This window comes from Equus przewalskii, chromosome 18, assembly GCF_037783145.1.
Source record: "Equus przewalskii isolate Varuska chromosome 18, EquPr2, whole genome shotgun sequence".
Classification (NCBI taxonomy): Eukaryota; Metazoa; Chordata; class Mammalia; order Perissodactyla; family Equidae; genus Equus; species Equus przewalskii.
In genome coordinates, this window is record NC_091848.1 from 61,636,027 (window position 1) to 61,659,714 (window position 23,688).

The 23,688-nt window shown below is 40.3% G+C and overlaps 1 protein-coding gene and 1 long non-coding RNA gene across 2 annotated transcripts in view; both read left to right on the forward strand.

The window, feature by feature from the left end:
* The first annotated feature begins 1,730 nt into the window (after positions 1 to 1,730).
* Positions 1,731 to 23,688, forward strand: part of PROS1 (protein S) — a 67,353-nt gene continuing 45,395 nt past the window's right edge. The window contains exon 1 of the mRNA XM_008538255.2: positions 1,731 to 3,660. Coding sequence (XP_008536477.2) covers positions 2,874 to 3,660 — 787 coding nt within the window. The 5' untranslated portion in view covers positions 1,731 to 2,873. The remainder of the gene's footprint in view (positions 3,661 to 23,688) is intronic.
* Positions 14,187 to 23,125, forward strand: LOC139077062 (uncharacterized). The gene is made up of 2 exons (XR_011529263.1): positions 14,187 to 14,318; positions 23,034 to 23,125. It is a non-coding gene; the product is annotated as an uncharacterized lncRNA (long non-coding RNA).

The window sequence follows — 23,688 nt, forward strand, 5'->3', positions numbered from 1 at the left end:
CTAGTTTATTCTGAATGATGAAAACAGTCTTTCTGCCATCATTCTAGTTGAGAATCTCATTTCATCTCCAAGAGACTGTTGAAATAGTATCCTAATGTTACTTGGTTTCCTTTTTTTTCTTCCAGCTTTATTGAAGTATAATTGGCAAATAAAATTGTAATATATTTAAAGTGCACATTGAGAAATGATTCCCACAATTGAGTTAATTAATATATCTATTACCTCATATAGTTACCTTTTTTATTTTTTGGTGGGAACACTTAAGATCTACTCTCTTAGCAAATTTCAAGTGTACAGTACAGTATAATTAACTACTGTATAGTCATCATGCTATACATAAATTAGATCCTCAGAACTTATTCATCTTATAATTGAAAATTTGTACCTTTGACCAACCTCTCCCCTTTTCCTCCTCCTCCAGCCCCTGGCAACCACAATTCTATTCTCTGTTCTATGAGTTTGACTTTTATTTTTTTTTAATTCCACATATAAGTGATATCATGCAGTATTTGTCCTTCTCTTCTGGCTTATTTTACTTAGTATAATGCCCTCCAATTTCATCCATATAGTGGCAAATAGCAGGATTTCCTTCTTTTTTTAAGGCTGAATAATATTCCATTATATATATATATACACATAGTGTGTATGTGATATATATCTACAATATATAAATACATATTCATATAATATATATTTATGTATAACATTTGCTTTATTCATTCACCCATAGACAGTTTGTTTCCATATCTTGGCTATTGTGAATAATGCTGCAATGAACATGGGAGTACAGGTATCTCTTTGAGATAGTAACTTCATTTCCTTTGGAATATATACCCAGAAGTGGGATTGTTGGGTGATATAGTAGCTCTATTTCAAATTTCTTGAGGAACCTCTATACTGTCTGCCATAGTGGCTGCACCAGCTCATAGCCTCACCAACAATATACAAGGGTTGCCTTCTCTCCACATCCTTGCCAATACTGGTTATTTGTTGTCTAAATGTTACTTGGTTTCTAATCTTTCCCTGTTCTAATCCATTTTGTAAACACTTAACAAGGTAACATTCTTAAAGTACAACCATGAAAATCACTCCCCTTTCTAAAACAAACAAACCCAGAAAAAAACAAACAAATAAAACAAGACCAGTCCTTACTGCTTGTAGTTTAAACACTTTAGTTCAATTGTTTGTTAGCTTTCACTAGGCTAATATTAAAAGATTATTGTAGAAAAATAAAATATATAAACTGGCAAAATGAAAATGATCCATAATCCCACCAGGGGAAATGATCACTCGATATTTTGGCATAAATATTCCCAAGCTTGCATTGTTAAATTGAATTTAGTTGAATGATTATGTACCAGTCACTTTTCTGCGCACTAGGAATATATTTGTGAACAAAACATTAAAAAATTCCTATGGTCATGGATCTTACATTCTAGTGGTGGGAGGGATGGGGAGGCAAATAATCAACAAAATTAATAAGTAAATTAGAAAATCTACTAGTAGAAGATGACATGGAGAAATGTCAAACCAGGTAGGGAATGGGTTTAGGATTAGGACTGGGTATGGGATTAGGTTAGAAGTTAAATTTTGGACGAGATTTAGTTACATGTACAGAAGTGCACTGAAAAAAAGTTTTGGCCGAATAAGATTGACCAAGTCTTAATTAATATTGAGCTTAAGCCAGATATCAACGTCACACAATAAACTTCTGAGACAAATTAAAAATCCAAAAATTTTATCCAAAGACGTATTATTAAATTTTAATATTAAAGATTTCAGTACCTGATTTTTCAAAGTTTGACATTACAATGTAGGTAGGATACATAATTTTTCAGCACTGACAACTATTGCTGGCACTGTGATGCACATTTGTGGTATTAAAAAGATATTCACTTTCAGCTGAAATCTTTGGAAGGGCAAGATTTTTCTTTTAGGAACTCATGTTTCTCTAACTTTCCCTTCTTCATAGTCTTCATATTCTTTTTTTATGTCTCTATTGGAGGTGAGTTGTTACCAGTATTGTAGATTCATGATTTTGGAGGTTTTCCCTCCTCATGAAATTTTGAGATCTCAAAGTTGATATTCTACTCTTAATTTTTCCTCAGAAGATGAGACTCCCAAATCAAGCTTTTGGTTGAAAGACTTGTGGCCTAAGTGCATTTAAATATTTAATAATCACTTAGAGTTCATTTTGTTTAATGTTATGATTGCTAGCACACCTAACAGTTCTACACTTGGGGCTGGGAATAGAGTGAGTAGACTGACATGGCAGAGTCAGACACAGCAAGAAGGAAGAGAATTTAAAAGCAGAACGGGTCATAGATATATTTAACAATTCCTTTGCAAATGTTCTTATCAAAAGAGTGACTCTATCAACTTCCATCCAGCTGGGTCACAGAACCATAGGAAGCTAGAGCTGAAAGAGACTCTTGAAAGATGATCAGCCTACGGAATTTCACTCACACACAGGAAATGAATTGTTATATTCCTTTGGGCAGAACTACTAGAAGCGATGATGGTCAATATACCACACTAATTGCTTTACGTGTCATATCTCTTTAGATTCTTACATTAACACTATAATTACTGCTATCCCCACTTTTCAGATGATTCTACTGGGGCTTAGAGAGGGTACCGATCCGCTAGAAGTTACACAACTAGTAAGAGGCGGAGCGTCGCTGTTTACATCCAGGCAGTTTAACCCCACGACCAGCCTTAAACATTAAGTAACATATTTCGAATATGAAGGTCTAAGCACAAAAAGTAGAGGTAATATGCAAACAACAAAACGAGCTGTTTGAAGGACATGAAATGTAATACATTCTCTTTTTTCCCCAAAACATTATTTGCTAAAGTTTTTTATACCATACATGCAAGGACAAGATAAAAACGTGGACGATCAAAACTACCCCATTTGCTCCATTCTCTCTGTTCTCTGCAGCCTTCCTGGGTCACTCGCTGCTAGATTTTGGTTAACGTCCTCATCCCCAACGTCAGTCTCTCACGAGCCTTCCAAGCCTGATGCCCTGCGCTCTGAGTCCTCAAAGTCCTCTTGGCCTCTCAGCCCGACCCCCTCCCCCCGCCCCCCAGGTCTCTGCAAGTGTTTACGGCCTTCTCCCTTCCCCTTGGGAAACTTCACATTCCGGAGAGACGGACGCAGCGCTGGGGTTTGGGATCTTGAAGGAAAGCTGTCTCCACAGTGTTTACCAGGCCTCGACACTCTCCCTGAGCCCGCCCCCAGCTCCGAAAAGCTTCCTGGAGACGTCCCGCTTATCACTCCCCCGGGCTGGGGGCGGGAGCGGGCGGTGCCCTCCGCCCCGGGCCCCACTGTCCCCAGGCTGCCCCCCGGCTCCGGCTGGCCCCGGCTGGCCCCCGGCTCCGGCTGTGCGCTGTGCGCTGTGCGCAGCCTGCAGAGAGCGACGCCCGCAGCCTGCAGCTCCGCCGCCCGCCGCGCGCCCCCGCCCTCGCCGCCCGCCCGGGTCCCCGCCGCGCGCCCCCGCCCGGGTCCCCGCCGAGCGCCCCCGCCACCGCCGCGCTCCCGGGTCCCCGCCGCCCGCCTGGACCGCCCCCGCCTCTTCGCCATGAGGGTCCCGCGGGGGCGCTGCGCTGCGCTGCTGGCGTGCCTCGCCCTCGCGCTTCCCGTCTCCGAGGCAAACTGTGAGTAGTCAGTAGCGTCCCTTCTGCTTTGCCCAGCCGCGCCGACTCGACCGGGAGCCCTGGGGGCAGGATTTTCTCTCCTGCGAAGTTTGCGTAAGTCCCGACCGTCATGGAAGCAGCGCGGTCTCCGGGCGGCTTAACGGTGGGCACGGTCGGTACCTGCCCTGCTCTGGGATCCTGTGTTGCCTCCAGGACAGGTTCAAGAACCTAGGTGACGCTGAGTGCCAGTGAAGGAATTAGGACGCCCACCCATTTGCCCCAGACACCTGGAGCTCGCGGTCAGAGGGCAGGGAGGGGCGCGTGCCAGCGCGGAGCAGGGAGGGAGCGGCAGCCCACCCTTGGCAGGAGCGCCGGTCCCAGCCAGCCCCCTGCTGTCCCCCGCCTCTCTCTTGCCACTTCTGGACTTTGAGTCTGTTTTGCTTATCTCACCATTGACAAACGGATTGTTTTAGGATGACTGCGGGTTTGCATAGTAGATCTCGTTTTCTAACCTTGAAATCAAAAGGACTGTTAAATATTGTATTTCTCAGATTATTTTGTCCTGAGGATTTTTGACGCTGACTGCCACTAATCTGAGTTCGTGGAGTGAATTCTTTGTACTCTATTTTTGTATTTCCAGTTCTTTATTTTCCCATGCCTGGATCCAAAGCAGGATATATTGAGTTTTCTCTGAAAAATATATAAGGAATATCGAGGCATTTAGTACATTTTATTCGTCAGTTAATTCGTTTGTTTTCTAAAGTTTAAGCATGTTCATTGATTAAAAATGCTTACTTGTGCTTTGTTTTATTCTCAGGAAATGGCATAGGGGAGATAAACTCTGAATTACAAATAACTTCTAAGCTGCCTAAAGCTCCAATGTAAACTTTTCAAAGATGGTAATTTCAGGAGAATTAAATAGGAATTTACTATTTTTTATTAATTACTGATCAGTATGAATATCAATATTTTAAAATTCTAATTTAAAGGCTAAAACATTATTTGTTGATCATATATTAAAGATCATATATTAAACAGCAGAACTTCAACATTCAAACCACTATCATCAAGCCTATATGTGCGCTACAGGCACAACCTCATTATCTGCATAGTTCATTAGGACAATCACATATTCACTTGGTAACCAGTGTGTTGGAGAGGAGAAAGAGACAAAATTGGCATGCCACACTTACTTCTTGTCATCCCAGGAATTTTCTAGGCCCTTTCTTTTTATAGAAATCGTTACATTTTCAAGGAATCTAGGCAGAGTTAAAAATTATGTGTGTTTGTGTGTATTATATACAGGTATTCAAACCATGTATAGAGAGAAATATGCTTGCTATATATAGACTCTGATAGAGTAGATAAGTTAATTCTATGTCACATAAAGAGTAGTTGGCCCTATAATGCTTTCATTTAAAAAAGTATGATAGTTTAAGTGGATTAAAAAGCATCTTGGTTTACTGATGAGGAAACTGGGATACAGATGGAATGTTTTTACTCCTTTACATTTTAAATTTGAGATAGAACTCTCAACATTTGATTTATTATTCATTGTTTGGTCCATAGAAATATAGTTGTTATTTAAAGAAAAAACGTTTACAAATCACACTTTTAGTTTTGAGAGAGTTAGAAATCATCTCGTTTAACCTCTTCATTTTAACAGTAAAGAAATTAAGAGATGTTAACTGACTTTCCAGACATTATGTATGTATGTATGTGTGTGTATATATATATATAAAGAGAGAGATTTAAAATATATACTCTCCACGTATTTTATATCATTTCCCACTACGGGCTGTGGTGAAGAGATGTCCACTTTGGCTGTGCTACTTTGGCTGTATTCAGACTTCCACTTCTGAGTGGGTGCAGTCTGCCCTCAACATTACTGAATCATATTTTCCTTCTCTTTTTTTACTCTCTTCTTTCCTTCTCTAACTATTCCTTTCACTGTTTCTCTTTGTCTTTTCTTAAATTCTCTTTATTTCAGAGTCCAAAATGTTGCACTGATGGAGAGATTTTATCAAGGTTAGGTTAGAACTGGGGTTGGTGTTGGGAGAATTAGAGACAATTTCTGGTATACGACAACAACAACAACAACAAAACCCTATGCCGTGTTCTCTTACCGTTATTTCTATGCTAGGAAACACAGTAATGCTTTTCATAATAGGCCTTTTCTGTCCACCAAGTTCATTACCTTCTTTGTAGCTAAATGATCTATATACATACTTAAACTTTCCAAGTATCATGAGAAAAAAATATTATGAGAAGCTTGATAATACACGTATCAGTATTCTTTAGGTTTAAGCCACAGTAACAAACTCTTGCTAACTAAAGCAGAAAGAAAGAAAGGAAACAAAGAAAGAAAAAGGAAAACAGAAAGAAAGAGCAGGCAGGCTAGCTGACTGAGTGGACTGATTTATTGGAAGGCTACTGAGTGGCATGCTGAGTGACCAGGCCTAAGGAAGTCTCGGGCATTTAGGTGGTCTATGTAGTGGGAACGCGCGTGCTCAGTTAGGAGCCGCCATCGGATGACTCAGTTCTAACTGCCTTCTCTGCTCCTGGTTGAGTCCTAGAAGAGAGAGCCTATTCCTTTGGGCTGAGTTTGTCTCTGGAGTCCTGTGACTCCAACTCACTAGCTTCAGGTAGAGTGCCAGAAGGACAGCTTCCACAAAGGGTGGATGCTGAGAAGGAAGCATAGACAAGAGAAGTCCACATACACATGTGCCCTTCTCTATAAACACCGTTTGAAAATATGGCAAATATAATGCAAATATCTCTAACATAATGCATATAACTAATGTAGCAGAAAGGACCCTCCTCAGTAGATTCCAGTCACCACACTCAGAGAGGAGGCTCAAGGCTCCCGTTTCCTAATGTACGATCATTAGTTGATGTCCATGTGTCCTCTAGTTCTGTCACAATCCCAAGTCAGTGTGCTATGCTTTATGGATGAAATGATACATTGTACTGTACCAACACATCCTATATGCCAAAATAATAGTAGTAAAATAATAATAATAATTATAATGATGATGATGATGATAAAAGATAAGCAGGGGAGTACAGGTCTCTCTGGTGGTAAGCTGGAGCTGATACTTGTGACTCCCTCCTTCCCTACCCGGTGCGTCTCTCTCTTGCTCTCCGGCAGTTCTTCATGTCTGTTTTTTGTCTGCTCAGTGAGATGAGCTACACCCTTATTCAGGAAGGATCTGACCCCTGTGGTTCCTACCTGTGGATGGTTGTATCTGTCTCTTCTTTTACCATTTCTACTGTGTACAATAGTTATCCTGGAGGAGCAACACTCCTTCTAATACTGATTTACATGTGACAACAACACTATTTTGGCTTGATTATTGTCATTCCAGTATAATACTCTTTTTTTTTTTCAACAGGAGTAAAGAACTTGAAATGGCTGCATAGCAGTCTCAGCTTCTAATTTCGTGGAAAATATATTAGGTCCCTAGTGAATGTATTCCTCTCTGGTTTCCAATTTCTAAATGAGCAGAACTCAGTTGTAATAAAAGCAAAAAAATTTGAGAATAGGTCATTGAATTATGGCTGTCATAACAAAGTACTACAAACTGGGGCCTTAAACAACAGAATTTATTGTCTCACAGTTCTGAAGGCTGGAAATCTGAGATCAAGGTGTCAGCAGGATTGGTTCCTTCTGAGGGCTGTGAAGGAGGATTGGTTCCATGCCCATCTCCACCTTCTTGTAGCCTCAGAAATTTCTTGGCTTATAGATTACATAGGCATTCTCCCTGTGTTTTCATGTCATCTTCCCTCTGTGCATGTCTATCTCTGTTCCAGATTTCCTCTTTTGTTAAGGACATCAGTCATATTGGATTAGAGCCCACCCTCATGACCTTGTCTTAACTTGATCATCTTCAAAGCCCCTATTTCCAAACAAGGTCATATTCACAGGTACTGGGGGATTAGGACTTCACTGTCTTTATAGAGGACACAATTCAACCCATAGCAGTCCCTAAGCATCATATCATGACCAGTACTTTTTCCTTTCTACATTCATTTCTGACCTGTGTATTTTAGTTTTAGGAAAAAGAGCACCATATATATGTATATATGTGTGTGTGTATATATATATATGGTGCATATATATGTATATATATATTGATAATACACATATCAGTATTCTTTAGGTATAAGCAACAGTAACAAACGCTTGCTAACTAAAGCAGAAAGAAAGAAAGAAAAGAAAGAAAGAAAGAAAAAGAAAGAGCAAGCAGGCTAGCTAACTGAGTGGATTTATTTATTGGAAGGCTACTGAGTGGCACAAAAAATAATATATATATTTTTTAATGCTGTTTTATGAGGAAGATTGATTGACCCTGAACTAACATCTGTTGTCAATCTTCCTCTTTTTTTTTCCCTCCTCAAAGTCCCAGTCCATAGTTGTATGTCCCAGTTGCAAGTCCTTCTGGTTCGTCTATATGGGATCAGTCCACAGCATGGACTGATGAGCTGTGTGTAGGTCTGCTAGGATCTGAACCAGTGAACCCCGGGCCACCGAAGTGGAGCGCACGAACTTAACTGCTACACCATGGACTGGCCCCTGAGCATCATACATTAATGATTACTGGTACAGAAAACATACCCCATTTTTATTTTACCACATTTTGGAAGATAGTGTTGTGTCCCAAAAGGCAGTGACTGAACCCTCAATAATTGGTCAGTCCATCATTACATAAGGTTAGCTCCTTCCACATATTAGGGTACACGATAAGAAAAAAATATAAATGAAACTGATGAAAACCATATAAATCATCCCAATGACTTATTTCCTTGACAGAGGAGTTAAATCCTTATTTAGAGGTAAAGTTGTGTGGCTTAGCAGAGAGCATTGAATAAGTCTGCCCATAGTGGTGCTGATAAAAATTTAAGTGCAGATATAGAAGAAATGTCTCCCTTCTGAGTACAAATTGCTGTTCCTCTGTGGTAAAACAGCCCTAACTAATCAATCACCCACCAGGTATCCGATTGCATTTTGCAATATGTCCAATTTCCAAGAGCAAAAGAATAGCAATTCCATTGACAAATTTGGTGTTTTTTGAGTAGTGAGACTGGTGGACCTTAGTGATGGAAAGACTGTAGTTGAGTCAATATGTGGTCTCCACCTTGTGGCCAGGGCTGCTTTTTTTTAATGAATATTGAACAAACATTAGACTGAGTGACACAAAAGCCGGAGGGCCATACATACCCACAGACTTATGTGTTTGGCTCTCATGGCATTTTAAAAATCAGAAGATTTCATCTAAAAATTTGGTTTTGGGGCCAGCCCAGTGGCGCAGTGGTTAAGTTCACATGTTCCGCTTTGGCAGCCCCAGGTTCACTGGTTCACATCCTGGGTGCCGTGCCGACATGGCACCGCTTGGCAAGCCATGCTGTGGCAGGCATCCCACATATAAAGTAGAGGAAGATGGGCATGCATGTTAGCTCAGGGCCAGTCTTCCTCAGCAACAAAAAAGAGGAGGATTGGCAGCAGATGTTAGCTCAGGGCTAATCTTCCTCAAAAAATTAATTAATTAAATAATAAAATAAAAATTTGATTTTGTGATTCCTCTTGAAAAACAAATGAAGGCATGTCTGGCAACAGTGGGCCCACATTTCAACATGTTAAGATTCAGCTGGAGCTGATTCGGAGCTGCCTTTTTTAGCTGGAATATACCCTTTCCAGTTTGCCACAGTTCCTAGTATCCACACTGTCTCTCACCAAATTCTCTTCCTTTGTTTATGGTTCCTGTCTGACACTTGCAGAGTTTGGGGCTTGTGGCCTTTGCACTAGATTGCCTTGAGAAGAAACACACTGACGATCACTAACTGGGTCATTCCCTCGCCTCCTGTAATTAAGAGCTCCCCTGGTGTGGACTACCTTCTGAGTGTGTGCTGGAACACAGATCTTCTCAGCTCTGCCCAACTCTTGCCCGTGCTTCCTGGTTTCTGGGCTGGAGATCTAGCTCGTTACAGGTCCTTGAACAACCTGACACACCATTTGCAGCTATCCAAAAAGTAGAATAGACCCTGATCTCAGATAATTTCTCATTCTAAGCAAAGTGCACAATCAGAAATACTGCTTTATGTCTGCCCCTCATGAGGGTTTTGTTTTCCAGTGCTCCTCAGGATTACTCTTGAGACAGGCTGTGGTTTGTTTGATCGTTTCTGGCTATGGCTTTATAGCAGGTCTACCTCTGGCTCGTGTTGGTACATTACACAGAGGCATCCATAAAGAGATTTTCGCCTTCAGTTGGTTGGTCATAGGCCTTTCCTCATGAGCCCATAAGGGAGCTTGAGGGAGGGGAAGTCAAGAGAGGGAGGAACCTGCACAGCCTGCTTAGTTGGAAAAGATAGTCTCCATTCCTGATGAGATGTTCACACTGCATGGTCATCAGGTGTCCTGTGGTCAGATCTTCAGACCCAACTAAAGTCGAAAGGGTTACCAGGAGCAGTTTCTCAAGGAGAAACAAATTACTTGCTGAAGGAAATGTGGCTTACTCCCAATCATAGGAATCGCTACTAAGTTCTTTTGGCGCTTGTTACAGTCTCTCAAGAGCGACCTGCCATCCTAAGGACAATCTGAGCACAGCTGGATCTGATGAGTCATTGGCTAGGCTAAATGGCATACTACTTGAATTGAACTTTGAACTAGCTGAGAGCATTCTGTTATTCTGGTTCCCATCTGCATTTTGCAGCTTTTAGACTCATATGGTAAATAGATCAGAGTAGAATGCCTAAAAAATGGAATGTGCCTCAAAAATAAAAGGTACACCAAAAGAAGTTCTTCTTCCATCTTAGTGATGGACACCTAGGTATATAACAACTTGTCTCCCACTTGGGCAGGAATATTCCAACACGACCAAAATGCTGCTGAAAATAATTCAGTGCTCTCAGGCCCAGGAAGAGAACCACAGTTTGGAGTCTGAGTCTGATTGAGCCTATAGTTAGGCAGTTTTAGGACAGAATTCTGCTTATCAACTGACCCCCATAAGCCTCAGTTCTAACCAGTGTAGCTGAGATCCTAGATGTTTTGCTTCCCCAAAAGGCAACACCTAATAATCACTAAGGGTTTTGGAATATGTCTTTAGTGCAGTTATCTTGCTTTGGAGAAAACTAGGAGAAAAGTTGACAGTACACAGGATGTTATTCAAGGGCATCTCTTCTCTCCTTCATTCAAGAGGTTCTGGAGCCATCAACTGATTCAAGATTGGTAATTAAGGACAGGTGCTGTTTGTTTTGTGCCTGAAATACAGTCTCTATTTGCTAACCCAGGGAATTTTTGAGTCAATGACTCAGTGAAGAATTTTGTGAGTTCTTTCCATCTCATTCTAGGGAGATCTTTGCTTGTTAATAATTTCTCCAAGATTCGATCACTACTCTCGTCCTGCCTTTGAGTCACGTGAGTACAGGCTGCTGCCTGAGCTCAGCCACCCCAGCGTCTCCCCATCGCACTGAGATCTGGGAGCCCACCTGCACCACAGCCCCTCCCACCGGCGTTTCCCATCTCGGGAGAATCACCAGTAAAATGCTTTTTTAAAATTCCACTGATTTTCTCAATAATCTACTTCTATGATAATCATGAAAATACATTCTTTTCTTCCACAGTGAGGAGTGGGATGGATGAGTGAGGAGGTGACTAGGTAGGAACCACATGAAAGAGTCCAGTCAGCTTGTCTGTCTCCTAGTTTCTGTGAATTCTTCCTTTTATACCATGCCAAGGAGTGTCAGGCTTTCAGTGTTGTTTAGTGTATGCCCAGGTTTTGTTGAGAATGGCATTAGCCAACCAAGCCAACCGTAGAAGTGAAGCTGGTGGCCCCAGCTAGCACGTGGAATGAAGTCAGGAAAATTAATACATTCAGCTTGATTCAAAATGATATATGCCTTTTTGTATTACTTTTCTATGGCTGTGTAACACATTACCACAGACTTAGTGTCTTAAAACAACACAATTTATTATCTCATTGTTTCGTAGGTCTCAAGTCCAGGAACCTCCCAGGGTCTCACGAGGGGGCCACTGGAGGTGAGATCCGCCTGAGGCTTGGAGTCCTCTTCCAAGCGCACTGACTGTTGGCAGAGTTCAGTTTCTGGCACCTCTAGCACTGGGGCCCTTGGCTCCTGACGCCTCCCCCCGTTCCCACTCTGGCCCTCTCCACAACATGGCAGTTTGCTTCTAGAAGGTCAGCAGGGGCATCTGTGGCTGCTGCTTGTTTCTTCCTTCCCTTTCTGACGTCTGAACCTGGTGCACAAGGCTCGTGATCTGGAGGTTTCCAGATCTTTTAGCCCAACTGAGATCTCCCTGCCTCTCTCCTCAAAGAGGGTCGTTCTCTGTCCTCCCTCTCCGGGGGTCCCTCCTGTTTGGAAGACTCTTCCTCTTCATCATAGTCCCCCAACCATCCCAGGCAGCTGTCCAAAGGCTCCTCAAACTTTAGGATGCTTTTTAAGATTTTATTCCTCTGTTTTTAGAATCATGGATTGGCATGTGATAAAGCTTTCTAGGATATTTATTTTCCCATTTATAATAAAGGATAATTAGAAAATTGTTATTTTTTAGATTGCTATTTTCTAATATTTTAAATATATTTAAGGCTTCTTTTCTCCTCTCTTTTGCTTTATTTGTTATTTTGTTCAAGGAATAAACTGAAATACTCTGTCTTATCTGTGTGTTTTTTGCTTTCATTAGAGCCCTCTGATTTTTAGAGTTCAGGAAGGAGCAAATGAGTGCATTATTGAATAACTTCTATTATGGGCATTGGTTTAAACTTTTCACAATCTCATATTAGTTAGGATAAAGTATGCTATGGAGTAATAACACTTTAATCTTCTAATTAATCTCCAGATTACCGAATCTTAGTGACCTAGCAAAATAGGAGTTTATTTCTCAGTCACGTAAGGTCCTGTGTGGTTTGTGTGAATCTCTTCCATCTTTAGTTATACCATCCCATACACGTGGCCTTCAGTGTCCCTGCCAGAAAAGGGAGCAATGGAGGAGATGTACTTGTTTTTACCTGTCTTAACAGGGAAGTGACAAAACTCACTTCTGCCTCCAGTTTGACTACCCAAACCCAAGAAGGCTAGTGGACTGTTTGGTCAGCATTTTCTCTGTAACAAACATTTTTCCTCTGAGGTTAAGATTAATGTTTCTTCCTCTAAAAGAAGCACAAATACTTATTGCCTGTTTAACCTTCAGTTATATACATCACAAAGTGTGAAGTTGTTATAACTATCTGCACAAAACATGGGATAGAGAGAGTGCATAATTAACTATCCTACTAATACACCAATTGGGGACTGAGTATAATGACACTGAGTTTGCTGTTAATGTAGTAGGGTGAAAAAAATATGGTAACAGCTGATACTGAAATTATTCCTTGTGGTGAGAACTGTTATTATTTTAGAAATTACCTTGAAAAGTGGCTTTAGGGTTAGAAAGTAAAGTCCTGAAAACATGGTCTATAACTTTGCTATTCTCTGAATTACCTCCTTGTTTCTCATGTCAGTTTTCTTTTTCATGCTGTTGGCAGTTATTTTCCTCCATATTTCTGATGATTCTTTATTGTCTCTTCATATTTAAGCAACAGTACTGGGTTGGTTTTATGCGACTTGTGTGGGTTTCTGCTGCTGTTGTACATATCGATCTGGTTTCCTGCTAGTCTTTCTTCTAAATGAGAGAGTTAGCAGGTAGCTCTGTATATGTTTATTAGTCAATTCATGTATACAAATAATGTTGACTGGGTCCACTCTGAGTGTACCACTTCATGTACTTTGGGATGTACTGGGAAACTGATGCCACTGGACTTTCACATCAATCCCCGTGCTTCTGGGTGCCTTTCTCTCACTCTGCTGATAATGCTGTAGTAGAGTCTTTCTGGGGCTTCTTATTTCCAAAAGGAAAAAGAGTTCTTACTTCTGTCACATCTCTGTGTGTGTTATGGGTCAAGGCTTCCTCTCCTTTGTTTTATCCATCAATGGGTTTTGATTAGTTTCCAGCTTTGAGAATTTGTTGAAATCACTTATGTAACAATGACCTTTTCCATTCTCTCTAGTGTTGTAAGTTACTCTTTTGAAAAACTCTCTTAGTATCATTTTAATGCAGTCTTGGAGGAGGAAGAGATAAATGCTCTCTGACATCATCAGCCATAAACACCACTTCCCATGTCTTTAAAGAGCAGCTGGAAATAGTCACTAACCTCCTTGCCTTGTGTGTTAGTCAGCTCAGACTGCTCTAACAAAAGACCACAGACCACGTGGCTTCAACAGGAGAAATTTATTTTCCCACAGTTCTGGAGGCTGGAATGTGCGAGATCAAGGTTCTGGCCAATGCAGTCTCGAGGACTCTCTTCCCCCGTCACAGACCGTCCTCTCTCACTGGGTCCTCATGTGGCCTTTCCTTGGTGCCCATGCGTGTGGAGGAAGAGAGAGCGTGAACTCCCTAGTTCTCTTCTTGTAAGGACACTAATTCTGTGGGGTCAGGGCCCCACTTTTATGACCTCATTTAATCTTAGTGATTTCCTTAGAGGCTGGTTTCCAAGGACAGCCATACAGGGATTACTGCTTCAAGATGTGACTTTGTGGGGGCGGGGGGCACAAACACTGGGTCTGCAGGACCTTGTCAAGTAGAATGCAATGCTCATTTTATGTTTTTTGCTGTTTATGGAAGGTGAAAGGTAGGTTCTTTTCCTTTGTCTCTGGCTGCTTTTTTTTTTTTTTAAATGGGCCTGAGTTTCTATATGTTAAATGTACCTTTCCTCATTATTGTCTTATTCTCCTTCTTTTCCCTGACTCCTTATCCTCATCATTTTCTCTCCTTTCCTTGATAAGTTATCATTTTTTACCATTGTTATTTAGACTGTGTCTTATAGCCTTTTAGAAAGTCAACAGGGAATTCTGAGAGGCTTGCAGAAATGGTATTGAGTTATAAACACCTACTTGATGCTATACCAGTATTCCAAATAATCTCAATTCCACATCAGTGCTTTAAAAATAAAAAAAGTAATATCCATGGTGCCAGCCCGGTGGCCAAGTGGTTAAGTTTGCACACTCCACGTCTGTGGCCCAGGGTCTGCAGGTTCAGATCTTGCTGCGAACCTACACAGCTCATCAAGCCATGCTGTAGCAGTGTCCCACATACAAAATAGAGGAAGATGGGCACAGATGTCCGCTCAGGGCCAGTCTTCTTCAAGCAGAGAAGGATTGGCAACAGATGTTAGGTCAGGGCCAATCTTCCTCACCAAAAAAAAATAGGTAATATCCTAAGAGTCTACAGGTAAGCCATTGAGATCTAGAGTCTCTCTGAGCCTCTGAGAACACTTCAGAGTTGCTGACTGGAGAGATCTGGGGGAGACTGTAGGAAGCGGGATATTGCAGAGTAAGGCCAACTCTTTCATCACTGCCTTAAAAAATATCCAGGAACAGTTTGCCTGTTGCTTTTCCAAACATAAGTACACACATAGGCCAGTGAACTAATAATATTAATTGATGCCATCCTGACAAAATAGGTCAAACAGAACAAACACAAAGCATTTCCTGTGCTGTAACCTCTGGTACATGATGTAAGGTCAGATGGTGTTTTGGTCTTCTAGTGTGGCAGGAGATAAAAAGGCAGGGAGAGCTGGCTGCGTGTCTCCCGCCGTGGCCTCCCTCGGGGAGTATGGCCGGTTTGCAGTGCGAGGTCAAGAGAAGAAAAGAGGGCTGCAGAGAATTCCTCTTCATGCTTTGCCAAAGTCTGAACTCTGGGTCCCTTCAAATATCTTAGTTTATCACTCACCAAGAGCAAACAAGTCAAACAAAAGAAATCGTCAAGGGAGATTTTCTGGGTAATAAGCTGCCTGTTGCTGTCTTTTGGGTAGAAGTATTTGTTGTTTTGGAAGGAATAACTAAAACGTACCACTTTCTCTATCTATGGCAAAATCAAAGGTTTTAATCTTGGGGAGACAATGCCATAGGGTTTGATTTATTCTTTTCTTTTTTTCTGGACTAGGGGCTGTAAATTAAACGTGTAATTAAATTTTGGAGTAAAGAGAGGTCCACTTCACTTCTGTTGTGGCTGCAGAGTTCAGGTGTTGTTTCCCTACTCATTCATTGATCTGTTCCAGAATAGGGGTCAATGGTCACATTTTTAAAATGCCACCAGTGGCCTTCCTATTTCTAGATAAACGCCAGCCCTCACCCCTTCTAATCCAAATGTTTTAGAACTCACCTTTATATGTGCAACATAGAAGTCAAAGATTGTTTCCTCCTTTTCTCTACCAGATTCAAATCCTTATCTAGGCCTGTCTCTTATGATCTTTGACTCTCTTAAAGTATTTCTCATCATCCTGTTTCTTGCTCACTCCTCTTGAAAGACAGGGGTATAATTCATCTTTAGAGAATATTTTTTAACGTTTTTCTAACCCTTAACATTATAGTACGAGAAGAATCAGTTGCCCAGTAGCATAGTCCTCAATATGAAACAAAATGTGAAATTTAGAGAAAAGCAAGTATAACTCCCTTTAAAAAAAAATGCAAAACCTAAAGAAAATTGAAGAATAACATACATATAGACATATCATTTCTTTCTGAAAGCTAACACAAGCTTTTCTGAAAGTTAGAAATAATTATATAGGCTGAAGAATGCCTAATTAAAAGTCTGTGTTTAGGTGTTTTTTAGTCCTTGCCCTGACATTTTTTAATATCCCTCCTCAATTAGAAATGTTCTGTGATAGAAATCTTTATTTAAAAATGATAGATTTTGCAGTTTGTTAATGTGATTATATTTTAATTTAATTTTTTAAATTGAAGTAATAATAGTTTATAAAATTATGAAATTTCAGTTGTACATTATTATTTTCAGTCACTATATATACGTGCCTCTTTACTGCTTATGCCCACCCCTCAACCCTCTTCCCCTCTGGTAACCACTAATCTGTTCTCTTTGTCTGTGTGTTTGTTTATCTTCCATATATGAGTGAAATCAAAATTGTGTTTGTCTTTGTCTGGCTTATTTCGCTTAGCATAATACCCTCAAGATTCATCCATGTTGTTGTAAATGGGATGATTTTGTCTTATTTTATGGCTGAGTAGTCTTCCATTGTGTGTGTGTGTATAAACATACCACGTCTTTTGTTATTTATTTATTTATTTATTTATTTATTTATTTTGTGTGTGTGTGTGTGTGTGTGTGTGTGTGTGTGTGTATGGTTGGCCCTGGGCTGACATCTGTTGCCGGTCTTCCTCTTTTTGCTTAAGAAAGATTGTCAGTGAGCTAACATCTGTGTGTCTTCTTCTGTTTTGTATGTGGGATGGCACCGCAGCATGGCTTGATGGGTGGTGTGTAGGTCTGCGCCGGGGATCCAAACCTGCGAACCCTGGGCCTCGGAAGCAGAGCACGTGAATATACCACATCTTCTTTATCCAATCATCAGTCGATGGGCACTTGGGTTGCTTCCATGTCTTGGCTATTGTAAATAATGCTGAAGTGAACAGAGGGGTGCATAAGTCTCTGAATTGTTGAATTTATGTTCTTTGGATAAATACTCAGTAGTGGGATAGCTGGGTCATATAGTATTTCTATTTTTAATTTTTTGAGAAATCTCCGTACTATTTTCCATAGTAGCTGCACCAGTTTGCATCCCCACCAGCAGTGGATGAGGGTTCCCTTTTCTCCACGTTCTCTCCAACGTTTGTTGTTTTATGTCTTGGTGATTATAACCATTCTGACAGGTGTAAGGTGATATCTCATTGTAGTTTTGATTTGCATTTCCCTAATGATTAGTGATGTTGAACATCTTTTCATGTGCCTGTTGGCCATCTGTGTATCTTCTTTGGAAAAATGTCTATTCATATCCTCTGCCCATTTTTTGATAGAGTTGTTTCTTCTTTTGTTATTGAGTTGTGTGAGTTCTTTATGTATTTTGGAAATTAACCCCTTGTCAGGTATGTGATTTGCAAATATTTTCTTCCAGTTGGTGGGTTGTCTTTTTGTTTTGTTGATGGTTTCCATTGCCTTGCAGAAGCTCTTCAGTCTGATGTAGTCCCATTTGTATATTTTGTCTTTTGTTTCCCTTGCCCAAGTAGACATGGTATCCAAAAAGATCCTGCTAAGACAGATGTCAAAGAGTGTACTGCATGTATTTTCTTCTAGGAGTTTTATGGTTTCAGGTCTTACATTCAAGTCTTTAATCCATTTTGAGTTGATTTTTGTGTATGGCGAAAGATAATGGTCTACCTTCATTCTTTTGCACGTGCCTGTCTAGTTTTCCCAGCACCATTTATTGAAGAGACTTTCCTTTCTCCTTTGTATGTTCTTGTCTCCTTTGCTGAAGATTAGCTGTCCGTAGATGTGCGGTTTTATTACTTGGCTTTCAGTTCTGTTCCATTGATCTGTGTGCCTGTTTTTGTACCACTGCCATACCGTTTTGATCACTATAGCTTTGTAATATATTCTGGAGTCAGAGATTGTGATGCCTCCAGTTTTGTTCTTTCTTTTCAGGATTGCTTTAGCTATTCGAGGTCTTTTGTTGCTCCATAGGAGTTTTAGGATTCTTTGTTCTATTTCTATGAAGAATGTTATTGGGATTCTTATTGGGATTGCATTGAATCTGTAGATTGCTTTAGGTGGTATGGACATTTTAACTATGTTTATCTTCCCAATACACATGCATGGAATTTCATTCTATTTCTTTATGTCATCATCAGTTTCTTTCAGTAATGTCTTATAGTTTACATTGTATAGGTCTTTCACCTCCTTGGTTAAATTTCCTAGATATTTTATTCTTTTTGTTGTGATTGTAAATGTGATTATATTCTTGAGTTCTCTTTCTGTTAGTTCATTATTAGAGTATAGAAATGCAACTGATTTTTGTAAGTTGATTTTGTACCCTGCAACTTTGCTGTAGTTGTTGATTATTTCTCATAGTTTTCCAATGGATTCTTTTGGGTTTTCTGTATGTAAAATCATGTCATCTGCAAACAGCAAGAGTTTCACTTCTTCATTTCCTATTTGGATTCTTTTTATTCCTTTTTCTTCCATAATTGCTCTGACCAAAACCTCCAGTACTATGTTGAATAAGAGTGGTGAGAATGGGCACCCTTGTCTTGTTCCTGTTCTCAGAGGCGTGGCTTTCAGTTTTTCCCCATTGAGTATGATGTTGGCTGCAGGTTTGCCATATATGACCTTATGATGTTGAGGTATCTTCTTTCTATACCCATTTTATTGAGAGTTTTTATTATAAATAGATGTTGGATCTTGTTAAATGCTTTCTCTGCATCTATTGAGATGACCATGTGTTTTTTATTCCTCATTTTGGTGGTGTGATGTATCACATTGATTGATTTGTGGATGTTGAACCATCCCTGTGTCCTTGGTATAAATCCCACTTGATCATGGTGTAGGATCTTTTTAATGTGTTGCTCTATTCAGTTTGCTAATATTTTGTTGAGCATTTTTGCATCTTTCTTCATCGGTGACATTGGCCTGTAATTTTCTTTCTTTGTGTTGTCCTTGTAAGGGTGATGTTGGCCTCATAGAATGTGTTAGGAAGTGTTCCGTCTTCTTAAATTTTTGCAATAGTTTGAGAATGATAGGTGTTAAATCTTCTTTGAATGTTTGGTAGAAATCTCCAGAGAAGGGGCCAGCTTGGTAGTGCAGCAGTTAAGTGCGCATGTTCCGCTTCGGTGACCTGGGGTTCGCCGGTTCAGATCCCGGGTGTGGACATGGAACCGCTTGGCAAGCCATGCTGTGGTAGGTGTCTCACATATAAAAAAGTAGAAGAAGATTTGCACGGATGTTAGCTCAGGGCCAGCCTTCCTCAGCAAAAAAAAAAAGAGGAGGATTGGCAGCAGATGTTATTTCAGGGCTAATCTTCCTCAAAAAGAAAAAACAAAAGAATCTCCAGAGAAGCAATCTGGTCTTGGACTTTTATTTTTTGGCAGGTTTTTTATTACTGTTTCAATCTGTTTACTTGTGTTTGGTCTATTCAGATTCTGTATTTCTTCTTGATATGTTTTGGGAGGTTGTATGAATCTAAGAATTTATACATTTCTTCTAGATTGTCCAATTTGTTGGCATATAGTTTTTCATAGTATGCTCTTTTAATCCTTTGTATTTCTGTGGTATCCTTTGTAACTTCTCCTCATTCATTTCTAATTTTATTTATTTGAGCCTTCTTTCTTTTATCTTAGTGAGTCTGGCTAAGGGTTCGTCAATTTTGTTGATCTTCTCAAAGAACCAGCTTAGTTTCAATGATCCTTTATACTGTTTTTTTTAATTTCTATTTCATTTATTTCTGCTTTAGTTTTTATTATTTCCCTCCTTCTGCTGACTTTTGGGTTTGTTTGTTCTTCTTTTTCTAGTTCTGTTAAGTGTAGTTTAAGATTATGTATTTGAGATGTTTCTTGTTGCTAAGGTGGGCCTGTTTTGCTATGAATTTCCCTCTTAGGATCGCTTTTGCTGCATCCCATATGAGTTGCTATGGTGTATTTTCATTTTCATTTGTCTCCAGATTTTTTTTATTTCTCCTTTAATTTCTTCATTGATCCATTGGTTGTTCAGTAGCATGTTGTTTAGTCTCCACGTGTTTGTCACTTTCCCATCTTTTTCCTTGTAGTTGACTTCTAGTTTCATATCATTATGGTCGTAAAAGTTGCTTGAGATTATTTTAATCTTCTTAAATTTAGAGGCTTGCCTTGTTTCCCAAAATATGGTCTGTCTTTGAGAAGGTGCCATGTGCCTTGAGAAAAATGTGTATTCTGCTGTTTTTCGATGGAATGTTCTATATATGTCTATTAAGTCCATCTGGTCTCATTTTTCATTTAATTCTGCTATTTCCTTGTTGACTTTTTGTCTGGATGATCTATCCATTGATGTGAGTGGGGTGTTGAGGTCCCCTACTGTTACTGTGTTGCTGTTAATCTCTCCCTTTAGCTTTGCTAATAGTTGCTTTATGTACTTTGGTGCTCCTGTTAGATGCAAATATAGTCATAAGTGTTATGTCCTCTTGGTGGAGTGTCCTTTTCATCATTATATACTTCTCCTCTTTGTCTCTCATTGTCTTTTGTATCTTGAAGTATACTTTGTCTGATGTAAGTATGGCAAAACCTGCTTTCTTATGTTTGCCATTAGCTTAAGTATCATCTTCCATCCCTTCACTCTGAGCCTGTTTGTCCTTAGAGCTGAGATGTGTTTCCTGGAGGCAGCATATTGTTGGTTTTTGTTTTTTAATCTGTCCAGCCACTCTGTCTTTTGATTGAAGAATTCAGTCCATTTACATTTAGAGTGATTATTGATATATGAGGGCTTAATACTGCCATTTTATCTCTTGTTTTCCAGTTGTTCTGTATTTCCCTTGTTTCTTGTCCTGTGTATTTCCACCTGCCAATTCAGTTTGGTGGTTCTCTATGATGGTTTTCTCAGTATTTATCATGTTTGTCTTTGTTCTGATTTTTTGTTTAGTGGTTACTGTGAGGTTTGTATAAAAGATCTTATAGATGTGATAGTCCATTTTTGGTTAGCCTCTTATTTCCTTAGTCTACTCAGGTTCCATCCCTTTCCTCTTCCCTGTCTAAGTTATTTGTTGTCACAGCTTATTCTATTTTATGTTGTGAGTTTGTGATTGAAATTAAGTGATTATAGTTATTTTTGATGTTTTCCTTACCTTTATTTTTAATGTTATAATTAAGTGTTTGCTAACCTCTTCTGATAGAGAGCTATAATTTTCTGATTGTGTCTGTCTGTTTATCTCCTTACTCTAGGCTTTGTTAACTCTTTTTTTTTCCCCCGGTATGAGGGCCTTCTTGGTCATTTCTTGTAGGGGAGGGTCTTGTGGCAATGAACTCACCCAGCTTTTGTTTGTCTGGGAAAGCTTTTATTTCTCCATCATAGCTGAAGGGTATTTTCACTGGTTGGAGTATTCTTGGCTGAAATTTTTGTTCTTTCAGAATTTTGAGTATATCATTCTCCTTCTCCTAGCCTGTAAAGTTTCTGCTGTGAAATCCACTGAAAGCCTGATAGGAGTTCCTTTGTAGGTTATTTTCTTCTGCCTTGCTGCCCTTAATATTTTTTCTTTGTCATTGACTTTTGCCAGTGTTACTTATATATGTCTTGGAGAAGGTCTTTTTACATTGATGTAATTAGGAGTTCTATTGGCTTCATTTACATGTAATTCCACCTCTTTCCCCAGGTTTGGGAAGTTCTCAGCTATCATTTCCTTGAACAAGTTCTCTACTCTCTCTCCCTCTTTTCTCCCTCTGGAATACCTATAATCTTTATGTTGCATTTCCTAATCGAGTCAGATATTTCTGGGAGAATTTCTTCATTTCTTTTTAGTTTGAGTTCTCTTTCCCCCTCCAACTGAACCATTTCTATATTTCTGTGCTCTGAATTGCTCATTCTGTCCTCCATAATATCAGCTCTACTATTAAAGGGTTCCAGATTTTTCTTTGTCTTATTCATTGTGTTTTTCATCTCCAACATTTCTGTTGTTTTTCCATAGTTTCAATCTCTTTTGTGAAGAATTCCGTCTGTCCATTAATTCTATTCATGATTTCATTGAACTGTCTTTCTGAGTTTTCTTATGGCTCATTGAATTTCCTTTTTATAACTATTTTGAATTCTCTGTCATTTAGATTGTAAATTTCTGTGACTTCAGCATTGATTTCTGGATGCTTGTCATTTTCCTTCTGGTCTGGAGAGTTGATATACCTCTTCCTGCTGTTTGATGGGGTGGACTTGTGCCATCGCATGGTGGTAGTATCTGGTTGCATACTCCACCCACCACCATGGTGGGGGGGAGCAGGATCTGTGTATTCTGAGTCATGTGTGACCCCTGGCAGATGTGCCTGTCTGTTGGAAGCTGTACTGACAGTGCCTGTGTGCGTTTGCCCACTGGCTGCTACTGGTTTACACATATAGGCCTGCAGGTACTCTTGCGGGAGTCCCCTGCTCTGGCTGGCTGAGCTGGTGTGCCAGGTGGAAGGGAGGAAAGGGGTGCTTTCTTTTGCTTTTGCGATCCTAGGTGCTCCTGCTCTGCACTTGCTATCTGCCCACCTTGGCTGCTTGGCTTGGTGTGGATCCCTCTGTTATTGCTTAGCTGCCTCGGTGTGGAGCATTCCCACGGGGTGGGAAGCAACTCTGAGAGTGAAGGTGTTCCTGCAGAGGGCTGCCCTTTCACCCCCCCCCCCCCCAGATTTGCACACTGGCTGCTGCATGAGGTCTCGTGCCCTAGATTGCCGCCACTCAGGAGGGAGAGAAGATCCCCTTACCTCCTTCCATTGCCTCCCGAGGGTGGGAGGCTGTTGCAGCACCCTCACCTTCACACATATGGCTGTGTGGGTCTCTCAGACATCTATTGTGTTATATGAATGTCCTCTGTTGGTTTATGAATGTCCATTTCATTCTATCTTAGGGGGAAGAGTCTAAAGGAAGAGCTCACTCCACCATGATGCTGACGTCACTCCCAATATGTGATTATTTTAAATAAAATTTGTTATTTCTGGCTGTATGGTTTCCCATCATTATTAACTAAAGGTTTTCCTATATGGCATGCAATTCTTTTTTCTCAGGCTTTCATGGAAAACATGCCATTTCAACAGTAGAGACATATGAGGCACAATTATATCTCAAAATATTATCTAGTTGTTCTGTTTGTACATTGAAAGCCATTGTCCCCAACTCCATCCCACACTGAAGGAGAAACAAAGATTCAAACACTCTGCCAAACCAAATGCTAGCCAAAGGTTCTCTTCTCAGACACATTCTTTTAGGGGCAGTTTTTCATTCTTGTGATGCCAGATAAGAAGGGCATAGGGAATAGGAGAGCAGAAAGCAGAACTGAAAATGAAATGAGCTTTTGGAGGGAGGAATCTATGAGATGAGAACCATCTTTGCAAAGGACAGGAGAGCAGAATGGAAGAGATTCAGAGCACGAGCTGCCATAAAGCTGGGACCTCCTCCATCTGCAACCTCACCCTCACCTGACTGACCTGCAGATCTGTGGTCATGCCCACCCTGAACAGAAGGTAGCAAGCTTGGATACCTAAGTGCAGAACGGGGCCTGAGGA